Raw genomic sequence first — 20,346 nt, 5'->3', positions numbered from 1 at the left:
AGGATAAACACGGGACAACTTCTGCGTGTGCCCAATCTAAAACATACTAACAACTGATAAACTGACTAGTGTAATTATAGTCCCTGATTTACAGAATATAAAGAATATATTTATAAAATAATGAACCCTGAATTACCAAAATAACCTTCTTAACAAAAATAAATCTCCTCTTACACTTATAAGGTGAGCATGAATCAATCTGTTTTATGATGTAAAATTGTATGTATTTATTTACTTGTATTTATTTATTCAATTTTAGTTGTTAAATTTCTGGAAAAGAAAAAAGTCAAATCATACTTGAGAGAAACTATTCAGTTTGTGGCAAAATATTTGTACTTGTATGAAACTGAAGATGCATAATGCAAACCTGACATTTACTTTTAGTTCAGTTTGTGGAAAATGGTTGGCCTGGCTTTCTCTTTAAAACTTAAACAGTTATAAAGCATTACAAACTGTAACAATAGGGCAAATGCACAGCATTGTTTTGTATTTTGTGTCTTTCAAATAAAAGACAATTTTTTCCAGTCATATATTCCTCTATCAAGGTTGTTAAAAAATACTGCTATAATATCGTATCGTATCGTTATCGTGACCTCAATATCGTGTATCGTACCGTATCGTGAGATTAGTGTATCGTTACACCCCTATCATTCTGTAGTCTGGTTGAAGTATTGTTGGTTTATTGTTGTGCTGTTTCTTACACATAAGTAAAATAATTGAACACTTTCACACAACCCAAAAACCGAGGAATGCCTTTTAAACAGGTGGTTTGCTCTCCTTTTCCTCCTTCAGTACCACCCCAGATCGCTACAAAGCCCCGGGACCAGATTGCCACGCAGGGGAGGAGCATCACCTTCCAATGTGGCACAACAGGAAACCCTCCACCTGCCATCTTCTGGCAGAAAGAGGGCAGCCAGGTAAGACGCAAGAGCCAAGCTTGAGACATCTTTAGGTGCTAAATATCACGGCAGCAGAGACATCCAGGACAGCAGATTCCCGTTAATGAATCTCATAAAGACTGACTATGACTGTGAGGATTCTGAAAACTTTTGATATCATAAAGCCGAGGTTCACACCTCGTTTATTTTAAAGGCGAGAATGAGCCACCGCAGCATGATCCGGTTTTGTCTGATTTAATAATGACACTTTTTTTTTTCTTAATGCATTGTTTACTCCCTCCAAGACAGTTTTTTATTTTTTTCCCAGACAAAAATACAGCAATGTTGAGTTTAGCTCAGTGGCATGAATAGAGATGATGTTGACGGGAAACTTCTCCTGTTTGCCATCCCAGCCCACTGAAGGGGGATGTGGGTGGAGGAATAAAGTAGGTGAAAGAAGGAGGGTTCGCTGGAAGCACACCAGGTGCTGAAATCGCTTCTCCAGGGCAAACCTGCAGAGAAGCACTGCCCCGCTTTCACTGCATCCCCAACTACATATATAGAGCATCGCTCAATTAGCTGCCGGGACGTGTGACTCAGAGGTGCGGCTTCAGACGCTCTCAGACGCTTGTTTATCTGCAAATTTATATGAATAAACTTCAGTCTGAAGGATGCTTTTGGCATGGCTTGGCCCGCTTGCAGAGCATTTCGCTGTATTTGGAGGATTATCTATAGCCTTATAACCTTGGTCCGTCTACTGAAATCTAAGCCTCTTAGAGCAATGAAATGGATGGTTGAATGGACTGACGCGTCCCTTCCCCCTTGTTCACGTCCGTGCCGGTTTCAGAAAAACAGGGGGCGACAGCTATTAAACGTCTGCTACTGGAAGTCACCATCCACAATAACAAAAACAAAGCAATGCGTTGTCTTTATTCTTTTGATATTTGAGTCTAATTAAGTTTACATTTCTTTCTCACCATGGAGGAGACAAGAGAGCTGTCTGACAACATGAAGAAAAGAAAGCGACCATCTTTTAGCTGTTCATAAAGTTCCACAGCGATGAAACTGTAAAGATGATTTTTAGACGTGAAAATGAGGAGAAACTCAGTAGAAGATGTCTGCAAAGGTTGATGCGGATTGTGGAAAAAGCAAGGCATCTTAAGAGCTTAAGGTTAATCTGAGATGGAGGTTTCATACCTCATCTTACACTCCACCCTGATCCAAGAAGAGCTTTGTGGGCAAATGCCAATGAAAATACTGATATTGAAGACTATTGAAAGAAAGATTGATGTTTCACTCTTGAACAACAGTCCTCAGATAATGTTTCGTGGATACAGACAGGAACAAGAACATACAGCTTTTAGCAAAACAGGACGGAGGCTTAATTATGTTGTGTGGATGTCTTGCTGCCACTCATTTACTTGACTGTAAAAAGAAACGTGAAATTATTTTAGAGAAAATGTTTCCCAGGAGATCTAACGACTTTTAGTTTAGTAGAAAAAAAACCCAAAGCAAGCATCCAGTGGCACAAAGGTATTGTTACAAAGGAAAAGACAGACTGTTGAAAGTGCCAAGAAATAATTTGGGACGTAAACCCTTGTGGAAATCTATAGAGGGGAGAAAAAAAAAGAAAGAATGGCAGAAACTAAAATTATGCTTTCAAGCAATCTGATAACACAAGCTTCTCTTCATGTTTTTTTTTTTTTACTAAATTGTTTCCAAATACATAAATGAAAGCACAATTTCCCCGTTTACTGTGGGAATTCATGTGAATTTGTTTCTTTAGATGTTGCTGTTTCCCGGCCAGCCACCTTCCCAGTCCGGCCGCTCCTCCGTCTCCATGAGCGGAGAGCTGACCATCACGGACGTCCACCCCGAGGACTCAGGCTTTTATGTTTGCCAGGCCATCAGTGTGGCAGGAAGCGTGTTGACCAAGGCACTGCTGGAGGTGGAGGGAGGTGAGACTTTGATCCACAAGCTCATGCGTGCACTTGGGAGAGCTTTATTGCACATCAACAGCTAATGAGAGGAAACATATTAATTACTTAATTAGAACACAACAATAAGGCTCATTTAGCCAGAGAGGACTCGGTAAGGGACCGCATGCTGGATGAGCAATGAATTTAAGCCTTAATGTTCTTCCTCAGTCTGCTTGTAAACAGCAGATTTATGCATTTTGTTCTGCTCTGTATTCAGCCTATTGTTTTTTGCCTGCTAAGCATCTAAACAGTTTGTACCCTTTTGCACTCGAACAGCTGGCAACTACTGTTCATAATCATATTTCCTGTGAGCCTTTTTTAAGCCTTCCAAATGTGTTTTTGTCCACTTTCTCTCCTTTTGTATTACTATTTGGGCCAGAATAGTACGCTCCTGACATAACAGCCTGCGTCCTGTCTGCTCACACTACCAGGTCCTTCAGGTCGCATCCCACCCATCATTCGGCAGGGCCCGGCCAACCAGACCGTGTCCCAGGGTGCAACGGTGCAGCTGCACTGCCGTGTAGTCAGAGGTACCACAGTGACGATCTCGTGGGAGAAGGACGGAGAGAGGCTTCAGGGAAATAAACTGCGGCTGACCTTGATGGAAAATGGCACGTTACAAATCACAGATGTAAAGGTGTGTGTTCGTGTGTGTGTGTGTCTGTGTGTGCACGTCCGTGTGTGTTTGTGTGGCAAATTTATCAGAAAGCACTTGAACGAGATGAGCTGTGGAGCCTGACCAAGGAAAACGGAGAAAGGTCCTGATAGAAAATACAAAAAGTGAACAGAATAATAAAATGTCTCATCTCCAAACTCCTGTCACCTTCTCTGCAGCCCAGAAGGCGACAAAATTTTATCTGATTTCAATCAGGAATTTCATTTTCCTTGGCAAAAATTAAGGTGAGACTGCATGTCAAATACCAGTCTCTCTGAAGCCGTGCATTATCTTTCCAGTGCAATTATGTGCTCATGCTGTGAGTAATTGTAATGTTAATGAAGGCACTTGTTTATAAATGCTAATGTGTTCTGCCTTGATGGGAAAGGAGTGGGTAGAGTCTTTGTGTTCTGACCCCATTTGGAGGTCAGCGGGTGTATGCAGGACACTGCAAAGGAGGCATCAATTTCATTAACTGTCCCATGATTGCTTATTAATCATCTAACTGGCTTTTTATTTAATCTCTCGGCTGGACTTTGCGTATTCGTTTCCCAGCAGTGATGAGCAGCAGACTTGGGACATTTAGGTTTGGTGCAGTGCACCTCAGAGCCAAGGGGAATCTGCCATGCCAGTGTGCTCAATGGAAGAGAAGAGATGCATTAGTGTGACGTGAAGAGGTTGACATCAGGAAAAAGTAGGCGAAATGGAGATGAAGAGTGAAGGACTAAAAATATTTACCCCGCAGTTGCCCCTAAAGGCCATCAATATTTTAGCAGTGGTTGGAGTCATCTTAAGAAGAAAAAAAAAAAAAAAACTTCACCTGCCCACATGCCGTGATGTCTGTTAGCCAGAGGTCAACACTGCGGAGGATGATCTCATATGGTCTGATGGAAGTTCAGCAGGCTGGCGCTCGGCCAGGACAGAGCCAAGCGATCGTCACGGCCAACAGCTAAGCGTGCAGCGACATACAGCTCGTAACGTAAACAGGCAGGCAGGTTCAGATCGGTTCTGTGGGGCAGGAAGAACTGAAAAGTCAAACAAGCATTTACATTAGAATGTAAGAATTCAACTGTTGGTCTGAAAATCAGTTTCAATTATTCTGACTTAATGTTACTGTACTATATTGATTTATAAAAAAAAAGAATTTCATAGTCATTAATAATGCTTTATGACATTAAGTACACTGAAATATCGGAGCGTATTCTTGCAGAACATCACATCAGAGACATGTTGTTCCAAACAACATCAAATGCGTTTTCCTTCTTCCGCTCCTGCAAACAACAGATGATCAATTATGAATATAAAACCGCCTTCCTCAGTACAGCCTTTCAAGAATGAGGCAGAAAAAAAGGACAAATCCTCCTCGGTGTGTGCCTCTAGTCTTAATGTAGTAATGCAGCGCTGCATAAATCAACAGGCCCCTTTCACGGTGACTGTTAGAGTAAGGAGTTAACGCTGAAGCAAGAAAATACTGAGATGCAAAAAAAGACAAAAAAGCAATCAAAGGTTTGAGCTGAACAATTTGTTTATAGGGTACCGTATTCACATAAAATGCCACTATGCAAGGTACCACTGTGATTTCTAATACTCCAGTAAAAAGGTCAATGTTGTAAAGGGCAAAGATTATGCCATATTAAAATATGCTGAGATCAAACAGTTGCAGCACTGTTAGCACCAGGAGGGCGATGTTTCCATGTCCCACCACAGACAACACAACAAAGTAAACTGTTAACCATCAGTATCCCCTTGAATTAACATGTGCAGCGCTTGTGGTTATTACCACGGGAAAGTGTTCAATGCTCTGCGAGCATCTGAGCTTGTGCTGGTTGGTTTTTGCAAGCGAGCCGCTATCGCTACAATGATTTAGACAAACAAAGTGTGATGGAGCTGTTGGCTGTCGTTGGCTTGAAGTTTGTCCCTTAACTGAGGCCAACAACGTACGGCTTTAACCTCAGCTGAACATGACTGGCTTTCAGATGGATTGGTTTTTGTTGGTTTTTTTTCTTGATGTGTATCTGGAGTTTGTTTTACTCTGCAACAGAAGAAATGTAAATCGTAGCAAAATAAACCGCCATAAAAAACTAAAGTAATAGACAGCTTGCACGGATTCTGTTTAAATTTGAAGAGTTGAAGAACTATCGGGGTCATTTACATAAAGCTGCCGGAGTGAATGTCTTTATTCCAACAATGAATCATCGTCCTGTGCGTGCGGAGAAAAGGTGCTGCTTGCAGTGACAATCCTACAGAGAATCGTAACACAACGCTGCAGTTGCCCCCAGCTCTGTTGAGCTTTTGATGTGTAAACTCTCTCTCTCTCTCTCTTGCTCTTCTTTTTTTCTTTCTTTTTTTTTTTTAGTTTTTCTGACCTGCAGTGTTTCTTTCCTGGTTGTCTCTCTCTGCTCTCATCAGTGTCAGGCAGCTGTTTTCAGTGAGACCCCCCCAAAAGAAAAAAATAACCCCACAAAAGCAGAAAACTCCACATAAGTTTTATTTCCTCTGTTTAAATACACCACATTACCTTAACGAGGAAAAGAAGCACCAGCGTTGTTTGCAGCTTGTTTTTACCCCCCTGATGTTTCCCTGGTATTGCCCATTTAGCTGTAACACCTTCATAAATTATTTCCAAGAAATTTGGTGGTAATTCTGAGAGTACACTGACATAATTGCTGTATTTTCTTAGAGCAGCGGGTTTGCTTAGCACACACAAAACATAGCAGAAGTGCAGTTTCTAATTATATCATTACAGAAAGAATAATCGATTTAAATGTTAACATCTTTCTCAATGGCATTCCTATATTTTATTTCCTTATTTTTCTTTTTATTTTCTGTATAAAATACATACCGTACTTCCTCACTGAAAACCTCCTCATGAAATCTTTAAGAAGTTACAGATTCTGTTATTGTTATGATCCAATGTGATAACTTAACTGCATCATACTTCCATATGGGACCTGTTTAAATCTAATCATTGTAATTGTTTTATAGCCAGCACCTACCCCAGTCAGATGGATATTATGAAGTATGACTATAATGTTTGGAACTAGTATTGACATATCCATGTGTTTATATTCTTTCTACCTAAATTAAGTTTTTTCTTAATATAGTGCAGAATGTGGTCGGAGGGCCAGGAGAACCATAGACCTTCTGCAGTTTGTTGTCTTTAAGTTTAAACAATGCTACCGACCCCGCCAAAAAAGTATCCGAACCAGCATTCTGATAGTGAATCCCATGATGTACAGTATCACTTGATTTCAGCAGTTTGCTCTATTTATGTTTATATTGAGCTAAAATAAGCCTCTAGTTGCCTCTTCTTCAGTGAGAACTACAGATGATTGCTTCTAAAAATATAAAAAAAGGTTCATCAAAATGCTGTGATTTAAGCTGAGAGTGAATAACTAGGCAAAATATTTTGCCATGTGGCGAAGTCAGAATGTTTGATATGCAAAGAAAGTATGAGATGTTTTCAACTGCTTATGAAACAAATAATTCTTCAAATGTTTCATCTTGGAAATTTGGAGGGGGAAAAAAAGAAAGAAACTAAAGCCCCAAAATGGTTTTCCAGCCTCAGTGCCGGGGAGACTATTGCAACAAGGCTGTCACTGATCAAAGAAGCAGCAAATAAAGTTCACTACTCAATGCCACATAAGCTCTCAAAATAAAACAAGCCTTTAGCCGTTTTCATGGAAAACTGCTCCACCTTTGTAGTGCATCTCTATCCTGTTTGCGAGGGACGAAGGCAGAACGAGGGGAAGTTGATGTGCCTCTGAGCTGACAGCGGAGGCCGCAACGGGGCTGAACCTGCGTGCATCCTGATCCTACGTTCGTCAGGATACACATACACCTGTTTGGTTGTAGCAGAGGACAATTTTTCTCTCTGTTCATTTAGTTTTTTTGCTTTTATTTGCATCAGAATGACAATCAGCGATCTTACAAAAAAGTCCATTGTGTTGGTTCAGACTTTGCACTCTCACGGTCCATTTAAAGGGTTTAAAATGTACTTAAAAAAATAAAACAATGCTTTTATTCTCAGAGCTTCTACTTTACTTTTGCTCTACTTCTGTTTAACAGGAAACAGACTCCGGGACGTACACATGTGTGGTATCCAGCGCCACGGGCGAATCAAGCTGGAGTGGGATGCTGACTGTCAGAGGTACTTAGAGCAAAACCCTCCACTGTCTTTCTGTTATACTTCACACACTGTCGCTTTCACACCTCACCTCTGTGCTCATCAAGCTGCACAGTCCGCTGTTGTTCCTCATAAGAGCTCCATCTGTTGCCCTAACAAGACAGACTCCTCGCCGGTTTGAGGCAAGCTGTTGAAGAAAAGTGCGTTTCTGAATCGGCTCCTGTTTTTGTAACAGAGGACGGAGCGCCTTCGGGATCCAGAGTTTCTGAGTTCATCCAGCTCCCGGGACCTCCGCAGAAACCGGTAGTGACTGAAGTGACCAAAAACACGGTCACCCTCATCTGGCAGTCCAATCCTCATGAAGGTGGGGCTGCCGTCACCTCCTACATTATTGAGGCCTTCAGGTGAGTTTTAACAAACAGAATCAGGATTCCGTTTGTATTTGGTTACATTCCATGTACCGTATTTTCTGGACTATAAGCTGCACCTGTTTATAAGCCGCATCAGCTCCATTCTTAAAAAAACAATAAAAAAAGATATATAAGCCGCACCCGTATATAAGCTGCATCCGCTCTATTTAGAAAAAAAGATCTGCAAGCCGCAGATATTTATGTTGTTAGATTAGATATTTACTACATGTACAGAAGGATTTTGAGCTGTAAATGATGTACATGTTTGTACCTAAATAGATCCTTTCCTAACAGTGTCTTTTAACACGGCAGCAACTTTGCTGATTAAAACAGGACAGAACCAAGAGAAAATAACCGGTATTTATTTATCTATTTATCTGTTTGAAATCTGCTTCTACTTCTATCTGCTAAAGAAGAAGTAGTGTATTCTTCTTTGCATTTATTTTGTCTTAGTTTTTATTCTAATTCCGGTTAGCACTCCCCCTAGTGGTGGAAGAAAAATCCACAGAATAGCCGCACCTTTGTATAAGCCGCATGGTTCAAAACCTATGAAAAAAGTACCGGCTTATAGTCCAGAAAATACGGGTAAATGTATTTTTTTCTGGTTTGAAAGATACACCTAAAATTTAATTTATTGGTCTCCATTAAAAACATTTAACCTTAGAGAGGCATCATTTCTGATGACTCATTGAAAGCATTATTCTTAGCTTTCACATTTTTGAAGCTGCAAATCTGGAAGACAGATTTGGTCCATTCTTCGGGGATTAATGTTTTTAGACTTTGTTGCCCTGGTATGCATGGATTTTTGTCAATGTTGGGCCAAGTTAAGCTCTCCAACACAACTTAAATCCCCAAAATAAGAACAAAAGTAAAACTTGATTTCAGTATTTCACATTAGTAAAAGAAACAAAGACAACACAAAAATACCAATATTACAGCTCATACGTCCTCATCTACTAAAATACATAGAGATCTATTCCAATGCTTCCAGATCCATCCATCCATCCATCTATCAATCCATCCATCCATCTATCAATCCATCCATCCAATCCAATAACCACTTAATCTTTTACAGGGTCACGGGGGTCTGGCAGAGCTTCTCCCAGCTCATTACAGGCGGAAGGCAACCAATATAATTCGATTTTTAGAATGAGTTAAATCTGTGAACGGTAGATTACGAGTCACAAACATATGATGGGCACTTGTCCTTATCTGACTGCATTTTTAAATGCCACCTGATGTATTTTCATTGTTGCTATAACTACACCAGAGATGAGCGGGTGGAGGGAGTGTAGTAGGCTCTAAAAAGGGCAGTTCTAACATCAACTGCACCTGTATGAAATTTATGTGCCGGCATATTGGTTTGTGCACCGCCACTGTAGACAGTCACAGTCATCACACAGATCATCCCTGAGTATGTGGCCCACATATCTTACTTTGCTCACCACCCTTAGTGCCTAATGTAACATAAAGAATGGAGGAAAATGTAGTTAATGATCTTCGTTTGTTTTAACAGTCAGAATCACACATTTCTCTTTTCAGGATGAAAAGTTGTATCAAATTGTGCTCCATAACTCCAGTAGATTCTTATCATTTGCTAAGGTACCGGAACACAAGACTGCAAGTCATCTGCATAAATCAAATGGTTGATAATAGTAATTCCCCAACATATATCTGTTTTTGTATATCCAGTCTCAGCTTTCTGGACAGATCCATGTACAGATTAGAGGAAACATGGGGCTGTATTCCTCCTTATCGCACTTCCTTTGTCACTGGAAACTGAGCAGATAATGTACATGGTTTGATGGGAATACCAAAAATGCAATATCTTCATCACATATCAGGGGACTCCTCGTTCTTACAGTTTGCCAGGATAAAATTTGTCAAAGTCCTTCGATATATTAGTTTCATCAGAGCTCTCATGTAAGACTTGTACAAATCCCTATAACTGTCTTCTGATAATAGATATATAGATGAATGATAGTAAAGAGATAGTTGTAATTCTGTTAGCTCACATCTCGCCCTCCTTTTGCTATCGGACCATGCACAATTAAATACAACACTAAAGCAAAGCTTAACAAGGAATGTGGCACTCTGAAAATGACAGGATGAGATGCTTGGAGGTCTATGTATGCAAATCATTTTGGTCCAGAATTAAATGAGTCATCAAACTTTCCCAGCCCGTTTCACCCCCTACAGTTTAAAATCAATCCTGAAGGATGGGGGCTTTTCATGAAAGAAAGGATCCAAGCATACTTTTTGTCGAATAAAGGTCATCGTGATAGTATCAGAAAACTCTTGCCTCTTTGTTTACATGGTGCTCATCCAACATAGACTTCCTACTTTCCCCAGCAGCATATGCCACCTCTCCGTGGGGGGCACACCTCCATCCCCCCAGTATGTAAACCACCGTATTAAAGAAAGGTTCTGCCTTTGTTTGGTTTCATTGAAGAAATGTGTGTTTGTAATTTGGCAATGTGGGTTTTTATGTGGGTGTAGGAATGTTCAGATTTTGTGACATGAACTTTAGTTGAAGTTAGAGGCCATCTGGGGATTGAAACCCTGAACCACGTGACCTGTATCTTGCCTCACGTACTCCCAAAATATGAGCTGTTGATCCTCATTCATGCAGAAGTCTTTAGTCTGTCTCCCATTTTAACAATGTATTGTTTCATAAGTCTGATGGTTTGTTGGTAAAAAACTCTCCATTGGCCTGGAGGTCCTGCACCTCACACTCCTGTTACTTCTGCCAGATGGCAGGAGAGGCAAGAGTGTGCGCAGGGGATGGGAGGGGTGCTGCAGGCTCTGCGATGATAGATGTGCTGCCCAGACAATCCTCTAAGTTGTTTTCACTCTCTGCAGGCGCTTGCGGTCTGGAGCGGTGTAGTTCCCGCACCACAATGATGGCAGTGTAGAACGTGCTTAGTTTTCCCGGGCATCTCACACTTCCTTGCTCTAACGCCTTAGGTAACACAGCCGTACTGGAGCATATCATTATGACAGCTGGAAAGAATGCAGAGTAACCAATCTGGGAAGATTTTACTGTATAGAAAGAAAAAAAAACATTTAACAAAGTCAGTCAATCTTATGGATACATGAAAAAGAAAATCGTAATTGCCTTGTTTCACTCCATTTGGCTTGAATTCTTTATCATATTCTTCATCAAAAGATAGAGAAAAGAACATTAGACTTTTTCTTTTTTTTTTTTTGAATGTTCAGCGTAAATTTAAAATGAAATTGAAATCCAAACTGTTTGGTGGGCATGCTAATGAGTAAATTAGTCTTTCTTAAAGATGAAAGGCTTTTTGTTTTGTTGCAACATCCAGAAAAATGACTTCAGCATCATCAAATCTACCATCTGATTGGTGAAATAAAAAAAGTGGCCGGCGTTTTAATGTACAGCTGTGCATTTGCTGTGGAGTTAATGACTGTTAATTTCCTCTGTCCTTTGCTGAGCTGCGTGATCGTCTGAAAAATAGAACATGCATTAAATGCACAGTAATAATTACACACAGAAACAAGTTTGATCATGAAAGCGTAAACATCAGCTGTGTTTCTTAGTGTTATCGGTCCGTGTATCTTTTGGTCATTGGATTTTTCCATCATGAGTGGGAATCAAAAAACAAAAAACGATTGGTTTATTTGATTTTCCTTTTAAAACAAAAAACAAATATTGAATTACACTACATTTTTTCTTTTTCTGTGTTAATATGATTTAACAAAGATTCAAAATACGCTTTTATTTTCGTTTTCTATTTCATATAAGAAAAATGAAATTACTAGTCAACAGGAACGAAAAAACGAACCAAAAACAACCGTTTATTCATATTCAGTGCAGTGTTTGGCGGGTGTGCTTGTGAGAACTGGGGTCCCTGGAGGTCCTGGAGAGCCAATGTCCCCGTAGCGCGAGGTGTCCCCGGCGAGCTGCAGTGTTTGGCGGGCTGTCTGTGAGTGTCCTGGGGTCCCTGGAGGTCCTGGAGAGCACCAGTCCCCGTACCGGGAGCTGTCCCCGGTCCTGGCCGGGATCAGTGCAGTGTTTGGCCGGTGTGCTTGTGAGAACTGGGGTCCCTGGAGGTCCAGGAGGCAAAGGGAACGCCCAAGTAGCCTACCCCCGTACCGGGACGTGGTCCCGGTCTTGGCCGGGTGCAGTGCAGCGTTTGGCGGGCTGGGTGTGAGTGTCTGGGGTCTCTGGGTGCCTGGGTCCTGGTCCCGGGACTCGTGGGTCCCTGGGTCGGGTCCCGGGACTCGTGGGTCCCTGGGTCGGGTCCCGGGACTCGTGGGTCCCTGGGTCGGGTCCCGGGACTCGTGGGTCCCTGGGTCGGGTCCCGGGACTCGTGGGTCCCTGGGTCCTGGCCACTTTCGCCCGATTTTCAGACACTTTCGGGCCCGCCTCTGCGGCGCTGCTCCCCCCGACCACCGGGGGGCTGGCAGCGCCTCCCTCTCGGTAGCGAGACCGAGTCGACCCGTCCGCCCCAGGTGTCCCCCCACGGAGCCCCGCCGCCGCCGGGCAGGCCGACCTCCGATCCACCAGCAACGGGACTCGGGTCTCGGCAGCCCCGTGCGGGGAGACCTCGGGAGCGGCCGGAACCTCGCCCCGCCTCGACGCACCGTTTTCTGGGCGGGCGGGTGGGTCCGCTCGGGCTGGGGGTGACCGGCAATCCAGGGCCCGGTTCAGCCGTCTGCGGCGTGGTAGGGTTTGAGAAACATTGTTTTTCCCGGAGGACTAACAACAACCGCCAGAGCGGCAGCCGACGTCGGAGGTCGGCCTGCCCGGCGGCGGCGGGGCTCCGTGGGGGGACACCTGGGGCGGACGGGTCGACTCGGTCTCGCTACCGAGAGGGAGGCGCTGCCAGCCCCCCGGTGGTCGGGGGGAGCAGCGCCGCAGAGGCGGGCCCGAAGGAAGCCGAAAGCCGGCCAAAGTGTCTGAAAATCGGGCGAAAGTGGCCAGGACCCAGGGACCCACGAGTCCCGGGACCCGACCCAGGGACCCACGAGTCCCGGGACCAGGACCCAGGGACCCACGAGTCCCGGGACCAGGACCCAGGGACCCACGAGTCCCGGGACCAGGACCCAGGGACCCACGAGTCCCGGGACCAGGACCCAGGGACCTACGAGTCCCGGGACCCGACCCAGGGACCCACGAGTCCCGGGACCCGACCCAGGGACCCACGAGTCCCGGGACCCGACCCAGGGACCCACGAGTCCCGGGACCAGGACCCAGGCACCCAGAGACTCCAGACACTCACACCCAGCCCGCCAAACGCTGCACTGCACCCGGCCAAGACCGGGACCACGTCCCGGTACGGGGGGTAGGCTACTTGGGCGTTCCCTTTGCCTCCTGGACCTCCAGGGACCCCAGTTCTCACAAGCACACCGGCCAAACACTGCACTGATCCCGGCCAGGACCGGGGACAGCTCCCGGTACGGGGACTTGTGCTCTCCAGGACCTCCAGGGACCCCAGGACACTCACAGACAGCCCGCCAAACACTGCAGCTCGCCGGGGACACCTCGCGCTACGGGGACATTGGCTCTCCAGGACCTCCAGGGACCCCAGTTCTCACAGGCACACCCGCCAAACACTGCACTGAATATGAATAAACGGTTGTTTTTGGTTCGTTTTTTCGTTCCTATTGACTAGTAATTTCATTTTTCTTATATGAAATAGAAAACGAAAATAAAAGCGTATTTTGAATCTTTGTTAAATCATATTAACACAGAAAAAGAAAAAATGCAGTGTAATTCAATATTTGTTTTTTGTTTTAAAAGGAAAATCAAATAAACCAATCGTTTTTTGTTTTTTGATTCCCACTCATGATGGAAAAATCCAATGACCAAAAGATACACGGACCGTTATCTAAGTTTTTTTTTTTTTTTTTTTTTTACATACATCTGTGTCCATGTGCTAAACTCCGGTGATGGACTGCACTAAACCATCCACGCCTGATTAAGGCCTCACCGCCTGACTGATGCTTGCCAATCACAAAGTCCACTTCATTTGGAGTCATTAGCGGGCCTAAGGGAGGAACGGTTCAGTAAAAACCCACCAGGGGGTTGAACTGTGACACTAGCTGCTTCAGTGTTTAGCAGGGATGTCCAGAGGGGAGTCATAGTGGCTCTAACGATCAAACAGAGGCTGCATTGAGACAGAGAGCTAATAAGAGAGGAAACACTTACCGCAGTGGTCAGCATGGTGGCTCCAATCTGTCCTGGGGCCGTGGAGGAAGGGCCTGCATGCCAAGTCAGAGGGTTCGGTCTTTACACGGTCAAGACTATAGAACAGGGTGCAAACAGACAATTACATTTCATTCAATGGAGAAAGAAATGTATGTGAAAGAAAGCTCCACCAGTCTCTGCATGCTGCCCCACCTACGAACTGTAGGGAAATGCGTGTTTTTAAAGCCTCAGATGCCGAGAGAAATGTAAACCCACATTTTTCAGCTGTCACATCTCCTCTTGTACACCATACACAGCATCGCCTACATCTGTGTCTTTGATTTAAAGCCCAACAAGAAATCTTGACAAAGTATTTATAGAAAAGCAGCTGCCGTAAATTCGATTTGAGAGGCAATTTAAAATGCAGCTCGGCTCGAATCAAATGGCGAAAATTCCATTTCTGAAGAAAATTTGGTGAGAAAAGTACCCCTGACGATGAAAAACACAAAAAACTTTGACCTGTTAGGTGTAATTACTTTGCCATTTTCTCCTCCACAAAGTTGTGAAAAATGTTAAACAATACTCGTGCTGTTTGATAGTATCTGTACGTACAGCAGCAACAAGCTGTTCTGTCCTCATCTTATTCATTCACGAGTCAATCTGTCGCAATTCAAGAAGGAAAAAAAACATAATCTGCAGTGTATTTGGAGATCAAACCCAGTTCGTGACGAAGGAAGACCCCAAAGACTGTTGGAAATGATTTTTAAAATGCGCCTCTGCAGAAGGGGAAGCAATAGTCGGAGCTTTGCAGAGCAACACAGCTCTCTATGGATGCTCCTGACGAAATGCTTCGGTAGTTCCTTTTTTGCATCAGCTTTTTATTGAGGATTTTTAGACAGATACTTGAACGTTTGTACACAGTGTGTGTGGGAGGAAACAGACATCGGGGTTAAAAGGTAAATCATGACATTTTAAGTTAAAGAGGAACTGAGAATTTTCATGTCTGGTGGAAAGAAACTTAAGAAGCTGTACAGTGATAACCTTTAGTTAACCTTACAACTTTCTTGTCGAGAGATAAATGAAAAGCTCAATAGCTGTTCACCAAGAGACCCTTAGCAAAGGTTTTTTGTGATGATCAATCAAACAAGATATAAAATAACGTGATGAGTTTTTGGGGGCCGGAGGGGTCGACATTTTTTTTTTTTTTTTATTCATGCGTTTTCCTGTTTCCCTTCTTATTTTAAACTAAACAATAACTGGTTGATGAGTCATATCTTTATTCTCTTTGTCCGTGCTTGAGATGGACTAACCGGCTAGCGTCGGTTGCCAGATCAATCCCAGCTCCGTCATGTCCAGAGTGTACCTGGGTAGGACACTGAGCGCCTGAATAGCACCAATCATAGTACAGGTCCAATGCCTGGAAGAAGACATTGGTTTTGCTGTGGTTGGGAGCATTTATTTTGGAGTTTGACATCATTACCAACTCAAAAACTCTGACAAAACAGAACTCTGGAGCGGCCAGGGTTGGTTAGTTCTCAATCAGTGAGCGTTTAAGATGTGTATTGTGACGTCTTAGATCCAGATCAGAATAGATTGGTCCATTTTCCTCATTTTTACTAAACTTTAGATTTTCTGTACCTCAGAAATATGTACCACAAAGCTTGATGTGAATTTCAACTGAAACAAACCCTGTGGGTTTGGGTGACAGAGGGAAGCCAAGTTGCAAACTCGACTGCTCAAACATGTATTGGAGGAGCGACATAGACAGGGTTGAAAGAGAAGCTTTTGCTTCCCATGTCTGTGGTAAATTAGGCCAAAGTATGACTCAGACATTTCATTAAAACCTCAAATAATTGTGTGGAAAAAAATGTAACTGCTTTTTTATCCAAACAACAATCTATGGTATTTATATATATATGTGTGTGTGTGTATAGTGTGCATTAGACTCAGATGTTTTACATTGTGGACTTTGGGTACCTACTTATCACTCCACAATCATTTCCTGACGTTAAGTAACTGGCAGAGACATTTTTAGTGATAAAGATCTTTATTTCGCACCTTTGCTTTGAGATATCACACTGTTTTCAAATTCTAATGAGTTTTTAAGCCAAATATTTTCACCGTGACTTCATTTGATTTCACTCTGTTGCACTAGCTGTTTTCAAGTTAGTCCGTGTGTTATCAAGCAATCTGCAGAGAGCCAAGTGTTTGTGATCAAAACCGTATTTCCCGAGATAACATTTTAGATAACTGGAATAAAAATAACAACAAACGCATGGTAATTGCCTAGTGAAAGTGTCTGCTTGATTATCATCCTTATAATAAAGATTCAAAATCTTCAATAGTCATGCACATAAGTTATGCACAGTCAGGCTCGCTCATTTCGTCTCAGTCGTACAGTTGTGCATGCTTTAACTGTACTCCTGGGAGCTGATATATTTAGATAATGATTTTTTTTTCCTAATTATTACGGCTTCATTCTAATTATATTTTTCTCTGTCCCATAGCCAGTCAGTGGGAAGCACCTGGCAAACGGTTGCGGATCACGTGAGGCAGGAGAGGCACACGGTCGTCGGACTCTTTCCAAACACGGTTTATCTCTTCATAGTCAGAGCGGTCAACTCGTATGGCCTCAGTGACCCTAGTCCAATCTCTGAGCCAGTCAGAACGCAGGGTGAGTTACTAAAAAAGAAAATAAAAACCATTTTGGAGTCCCACTGCTTCTGCATTTCAGTTTCCATTTTTGAATTAAGAAATTAGAGATACTCTATGTGGACCAGAGATAATGTGCTACATGGTTTAGTGCAGTGTCGTAATTGATTGCTTTCTCAGTGCAATGTTCTTCTGCCCTGAGCAATGTTGAATTTCAAGGTTTCTTTCTCTTTTTTTTCCTGAATGGCTGCTTATCAGTAAGTTTTCTGGCCTGACCTGAATAATGTTATTTTGGGGATGGTGGTTTCAGATGGGAGTCCAACAGAAGAGGGTGTGGACCACAGACAGGTGCAGAGAGAGCTGGGAGAGGTGTCCATCTTCCTGGAGAAGCCTGTGGCTCTGTCTCCTACCAGCGCCAGGATCGCTTGGACTGTGAGTTCAATTCGATAAAAAAGGTTTAAATTTCTAAAGTAGGCTTGTAGTGTGCAGAGGACACGCTGTTCTCCATTCATTAACTTCAAAAGCTCCCGTAAACAGTACGTGACATAAACAGATTAACTTGAGAAACGCAGGCTGCTGGTCATGCTTTGCCGCATTGATTACTGATGTAATTGGGAAATTTGTCTGTTTGTCTTGCCAATTTTCCTTTTTTTAGGTTGCCCATCACTCCCCGTTTGTTCAGGGTTACCGCATATTTTATCGAACAGCTGGCAGCTCCTGGTTGATCCAAGATGCAGAGGCCACGTCTGACCACAGTACGGTGTTGTCAGATCTGCAGAGCGACAGCGAGTACGAGGTCAAGATCCGCCCTTACTTCAACGAGCTGCAGGGGCACGACAGCCTCACGGTGCTGCTGCGTACCCCTGAAGAGGGTAAGCAAAGCAAAAACCCACTGTTGCAAAAATCATCATACAAAACTACAACTAAAATATGGTTTGTTTTAAAAGGAGTAATTTGTCGTTTTATTTTGTAAAAGTATGGTTTCAATTTGTCTACAAAAATAATAGCTTAGCATAACTGGAAGTAGGGGGAAAACAGTAACAAAACTATCCTGTTTGGTTAAAGAATAGCAATGCAATATAGTGATAATATGCAAAACTCATAAGAGGCTATGGTACTTTAATTAAACCATATTTAATTGAAGCAACTACAAATGCATGGAGTGCTGCTGGGTGTAAAAAAGAGTATACTTCTGGTGCTCTTCGGCATGGGGATCCAAAAGATACAAAAACAAGAAACGTCTTTGCTATCTGCCTTGAGGAAGGCCTACATGGCCGAAACATGTTGGCATTTTAACTTTTTCTAGGCATTTTAACTTTTTCTAAGCCATGATTTAATAAAGGCCTTTTAATTTTTCTAACTTCTTGAGTGCCTCGGCTTTTTCTTGTTTTTGCATATTTAATTGAAATTACAGGTAGATGTAGCGATGCTAGTTGCTTACATCTTCTTTCACTTTTTGTGCTAAGCTAAGCTAACTGCTAATGGCAGTTAAGAGCACTAGCACATTTTTCAAAATCTCAGGGTATTTTAATTTAATAATTTAGCATTATTCTGCAACATTGGGCACATTGAAATGTATTGGTAAAGCAGTTAAAAGGGCTTTTGAGAAGTGAAATGCTTTGAATGACGAGCATGATTATTTCAATTTCATTTAAATCATGTCAAGCACAGTTATTTAAAGATAATGTTAATAATTGTGCATGAATTCAAATTACTGCGAGGGAGATTACCCTCCCCAAAATATAAATAATTAAATAAATTTCACTCCAAGCAAACTTCAAAACTTGTAACCCCTGTAAATAGGGTTGCCACCCGTCCCTTGAAATGCGGAATTGTTACGTAATTGGGAATTAAAAGTTGCGTTCCGTATTGAACCAAGACGGACATGTATTATGCTCTTATTTATTGATGTCATAATATACAGGTGAAGGTCGGAAAATTTGAATATATTGCAAAACTTAATTCGTAGTAAATTCAACTAAAGGTGAAACAAATATATTATTTCCCACTACATTCAAAGTGAGATATTTCAAGGCTTTATTTGTTATAATTTAATATAAAAATTGAATATTTTATGAAATCAATAAACAATTCAATCATCAAAATTATTACAAATAAAGGCTTAACATATCTTGCTTTGCATGTAATAAGACTAGGTAATATATTAGTTTCACTTTTTAAGTTGAATTATTGAAATAAATTAACTTTTACACCATATTCTTCACCTGTATGTATATTCTACATCTGGGCTGATGTGGACATACATACTGTAGCATAGGAGGCTATTTCAGTTGCTACTATGGTTGGCTGTCTGTACAGTCGTGCAAGTTCAATGCTATTAAAGCACTTTAAACTTTAAATCAAAGCATTTTGTTTTTTCATATAAAATAAACACATTTCTATTCAGTTTAGACGTTTTGGGGATGTCCCTTTTTTTTGGCGCCTGCACTGCTGAAATCGGGGTATCCCTTATTTCTATTTCTGAAAGGTGGCAACCCTACCTGTAAATATCAATGTCATAACTGCACTAATGTGTCTTACTGTTATCTCCGTCTCCAGGTTTGAGTGGCCCTCCACAGGCTGTATCAGTGGTGCAGCTCACCAACAGCTCCAGCATCAGCGTCTCCTGGGAGCCGCCACCTCACGACAGTCACAGTGGCATCATCCAGGAATACAAGGTGAGACCCCACCTGATTGTCCTCGTCTCTGAGAGCAGAGACTCGGCTAGACAACGGGGGAACAAGCTGCTCCTTTTGCTCTGTGGTGTTGGTACTTTTACTCAGGCATTACTCAGCTCTGACTAAGCTCTGTTGTGTGGTTAACGATGAAAAAGACAGGTTTTTAATTAACAATTAGAAATTGTTGCTGTGCTGCCAGTACTTGGTTCGCAGCTGATCACGGCAGTCCTTGTCATCTGTTTATTCTGCGACGAAACACTGAGTCCTGATTATGTGTCTGTTAGCATCACGTTCAACAGTGATTACCGGTACTCATCATCAGGGTGCTATTCCAGGAAAAGGTGCAGCTTTATTGTCTTGATGTATTCTCCCCCTTCTGTTTCTGCATGTAAAAAGTAATGAAAAAAACCTTAATAAAGTCAGATTAACATAATTGATAATAATTCTGATAAATGTGTCTGCTCATAGGCTCAAATGTTACAGGACTTCTTTTTCAAAAATTGCAATGTTTTCTTAAATATGACCAAATTAAAGTTACATTTTTACATACATATATGTGAGCCTTTATTAGTACCTGTGAGAATAAAGTTACAGGCCGAGACTTGAGCCAGGGTCTGCTGCACGAGGACTATCTTTGCCAGTGGCTGTGCCAGGAAAACTGTTCAGTACTAGAATTCTTATTCTCACAAAAAAACAGTCTTTAATTGTCTTGAAACAAGGCTCTTTTACTTTCTTAGAAACAAGTTTGTCCACGGTATGCTTCAACATTGCAGTTCTGCTGCTTTAAACACACTTGAATCTAATTTTCATCAGT

General features: G+C 42.3%; 1 protein-coding gene across 3 annotated transcripts in view; it reads left to right on the top strand.

The window, feature by feature from the left end:
* zgc:77784 (uncharacterized protein LOC402947 homolog) overlaps positions 1–20,346 on the top strand; it is an 83,634-nt gene that overhangs the window by 46,810 nt on the left and 16,478 nt on the right. For all 3 annotated transcript variants that reach the window (XM_061719545.1, XM_061719547.1, XM_061719544.1), the window contains 9 exons: positions 793–917; positions 2,665–2,836; positions 3,289–3,494; positions 7,581–7,662; positions 7,874–8,042; positions 16,710–16,876; positions 17,165–17,286; positions 17,510–17,726; positions 19,414–19,532. In XM_061719545.1, the coding sequence (XP_061575529.1) occupies positions 793–917; positions 2,665–2,836; positions 3,289–3,494; positions 7,581–7,662; positions 7,874–8,042; positions 16,710–16,876; positions 17,165–17,286; positions 17,510–17,726; positions 19,414–19,532 (1,379 nt within the window). The remainder of the gene's footprint in view (positions 1–792; positions 918–2,664; positions 2,837–3,288; positions 3,495–7,580; positions 7,663–7,873; positions 8,043–16,709; positions 16,877–17,164; positions 17,287–17,509; positions 17,727–19,413; positions 19,533–20,346) is intronic.

This window comes from Cololabis saira, chromosome 4, assembly GCF_033807715.1.
Source record: "Cololabis saira isolate AMF1-May2022 chromosome 4, fColSai1.1, whole genome shotgun sequence".
Lineage (NCBI taxonomy): Eukaryota > Metazoa > Chordata > Actinopteri > Beloniformes > Belonidae > Cololabis > Cololabis saira.
Note: the sequence above shows the minus strand (reverse complement) of the source record. Positions and strands in the feature narration are given on the sequence as shown.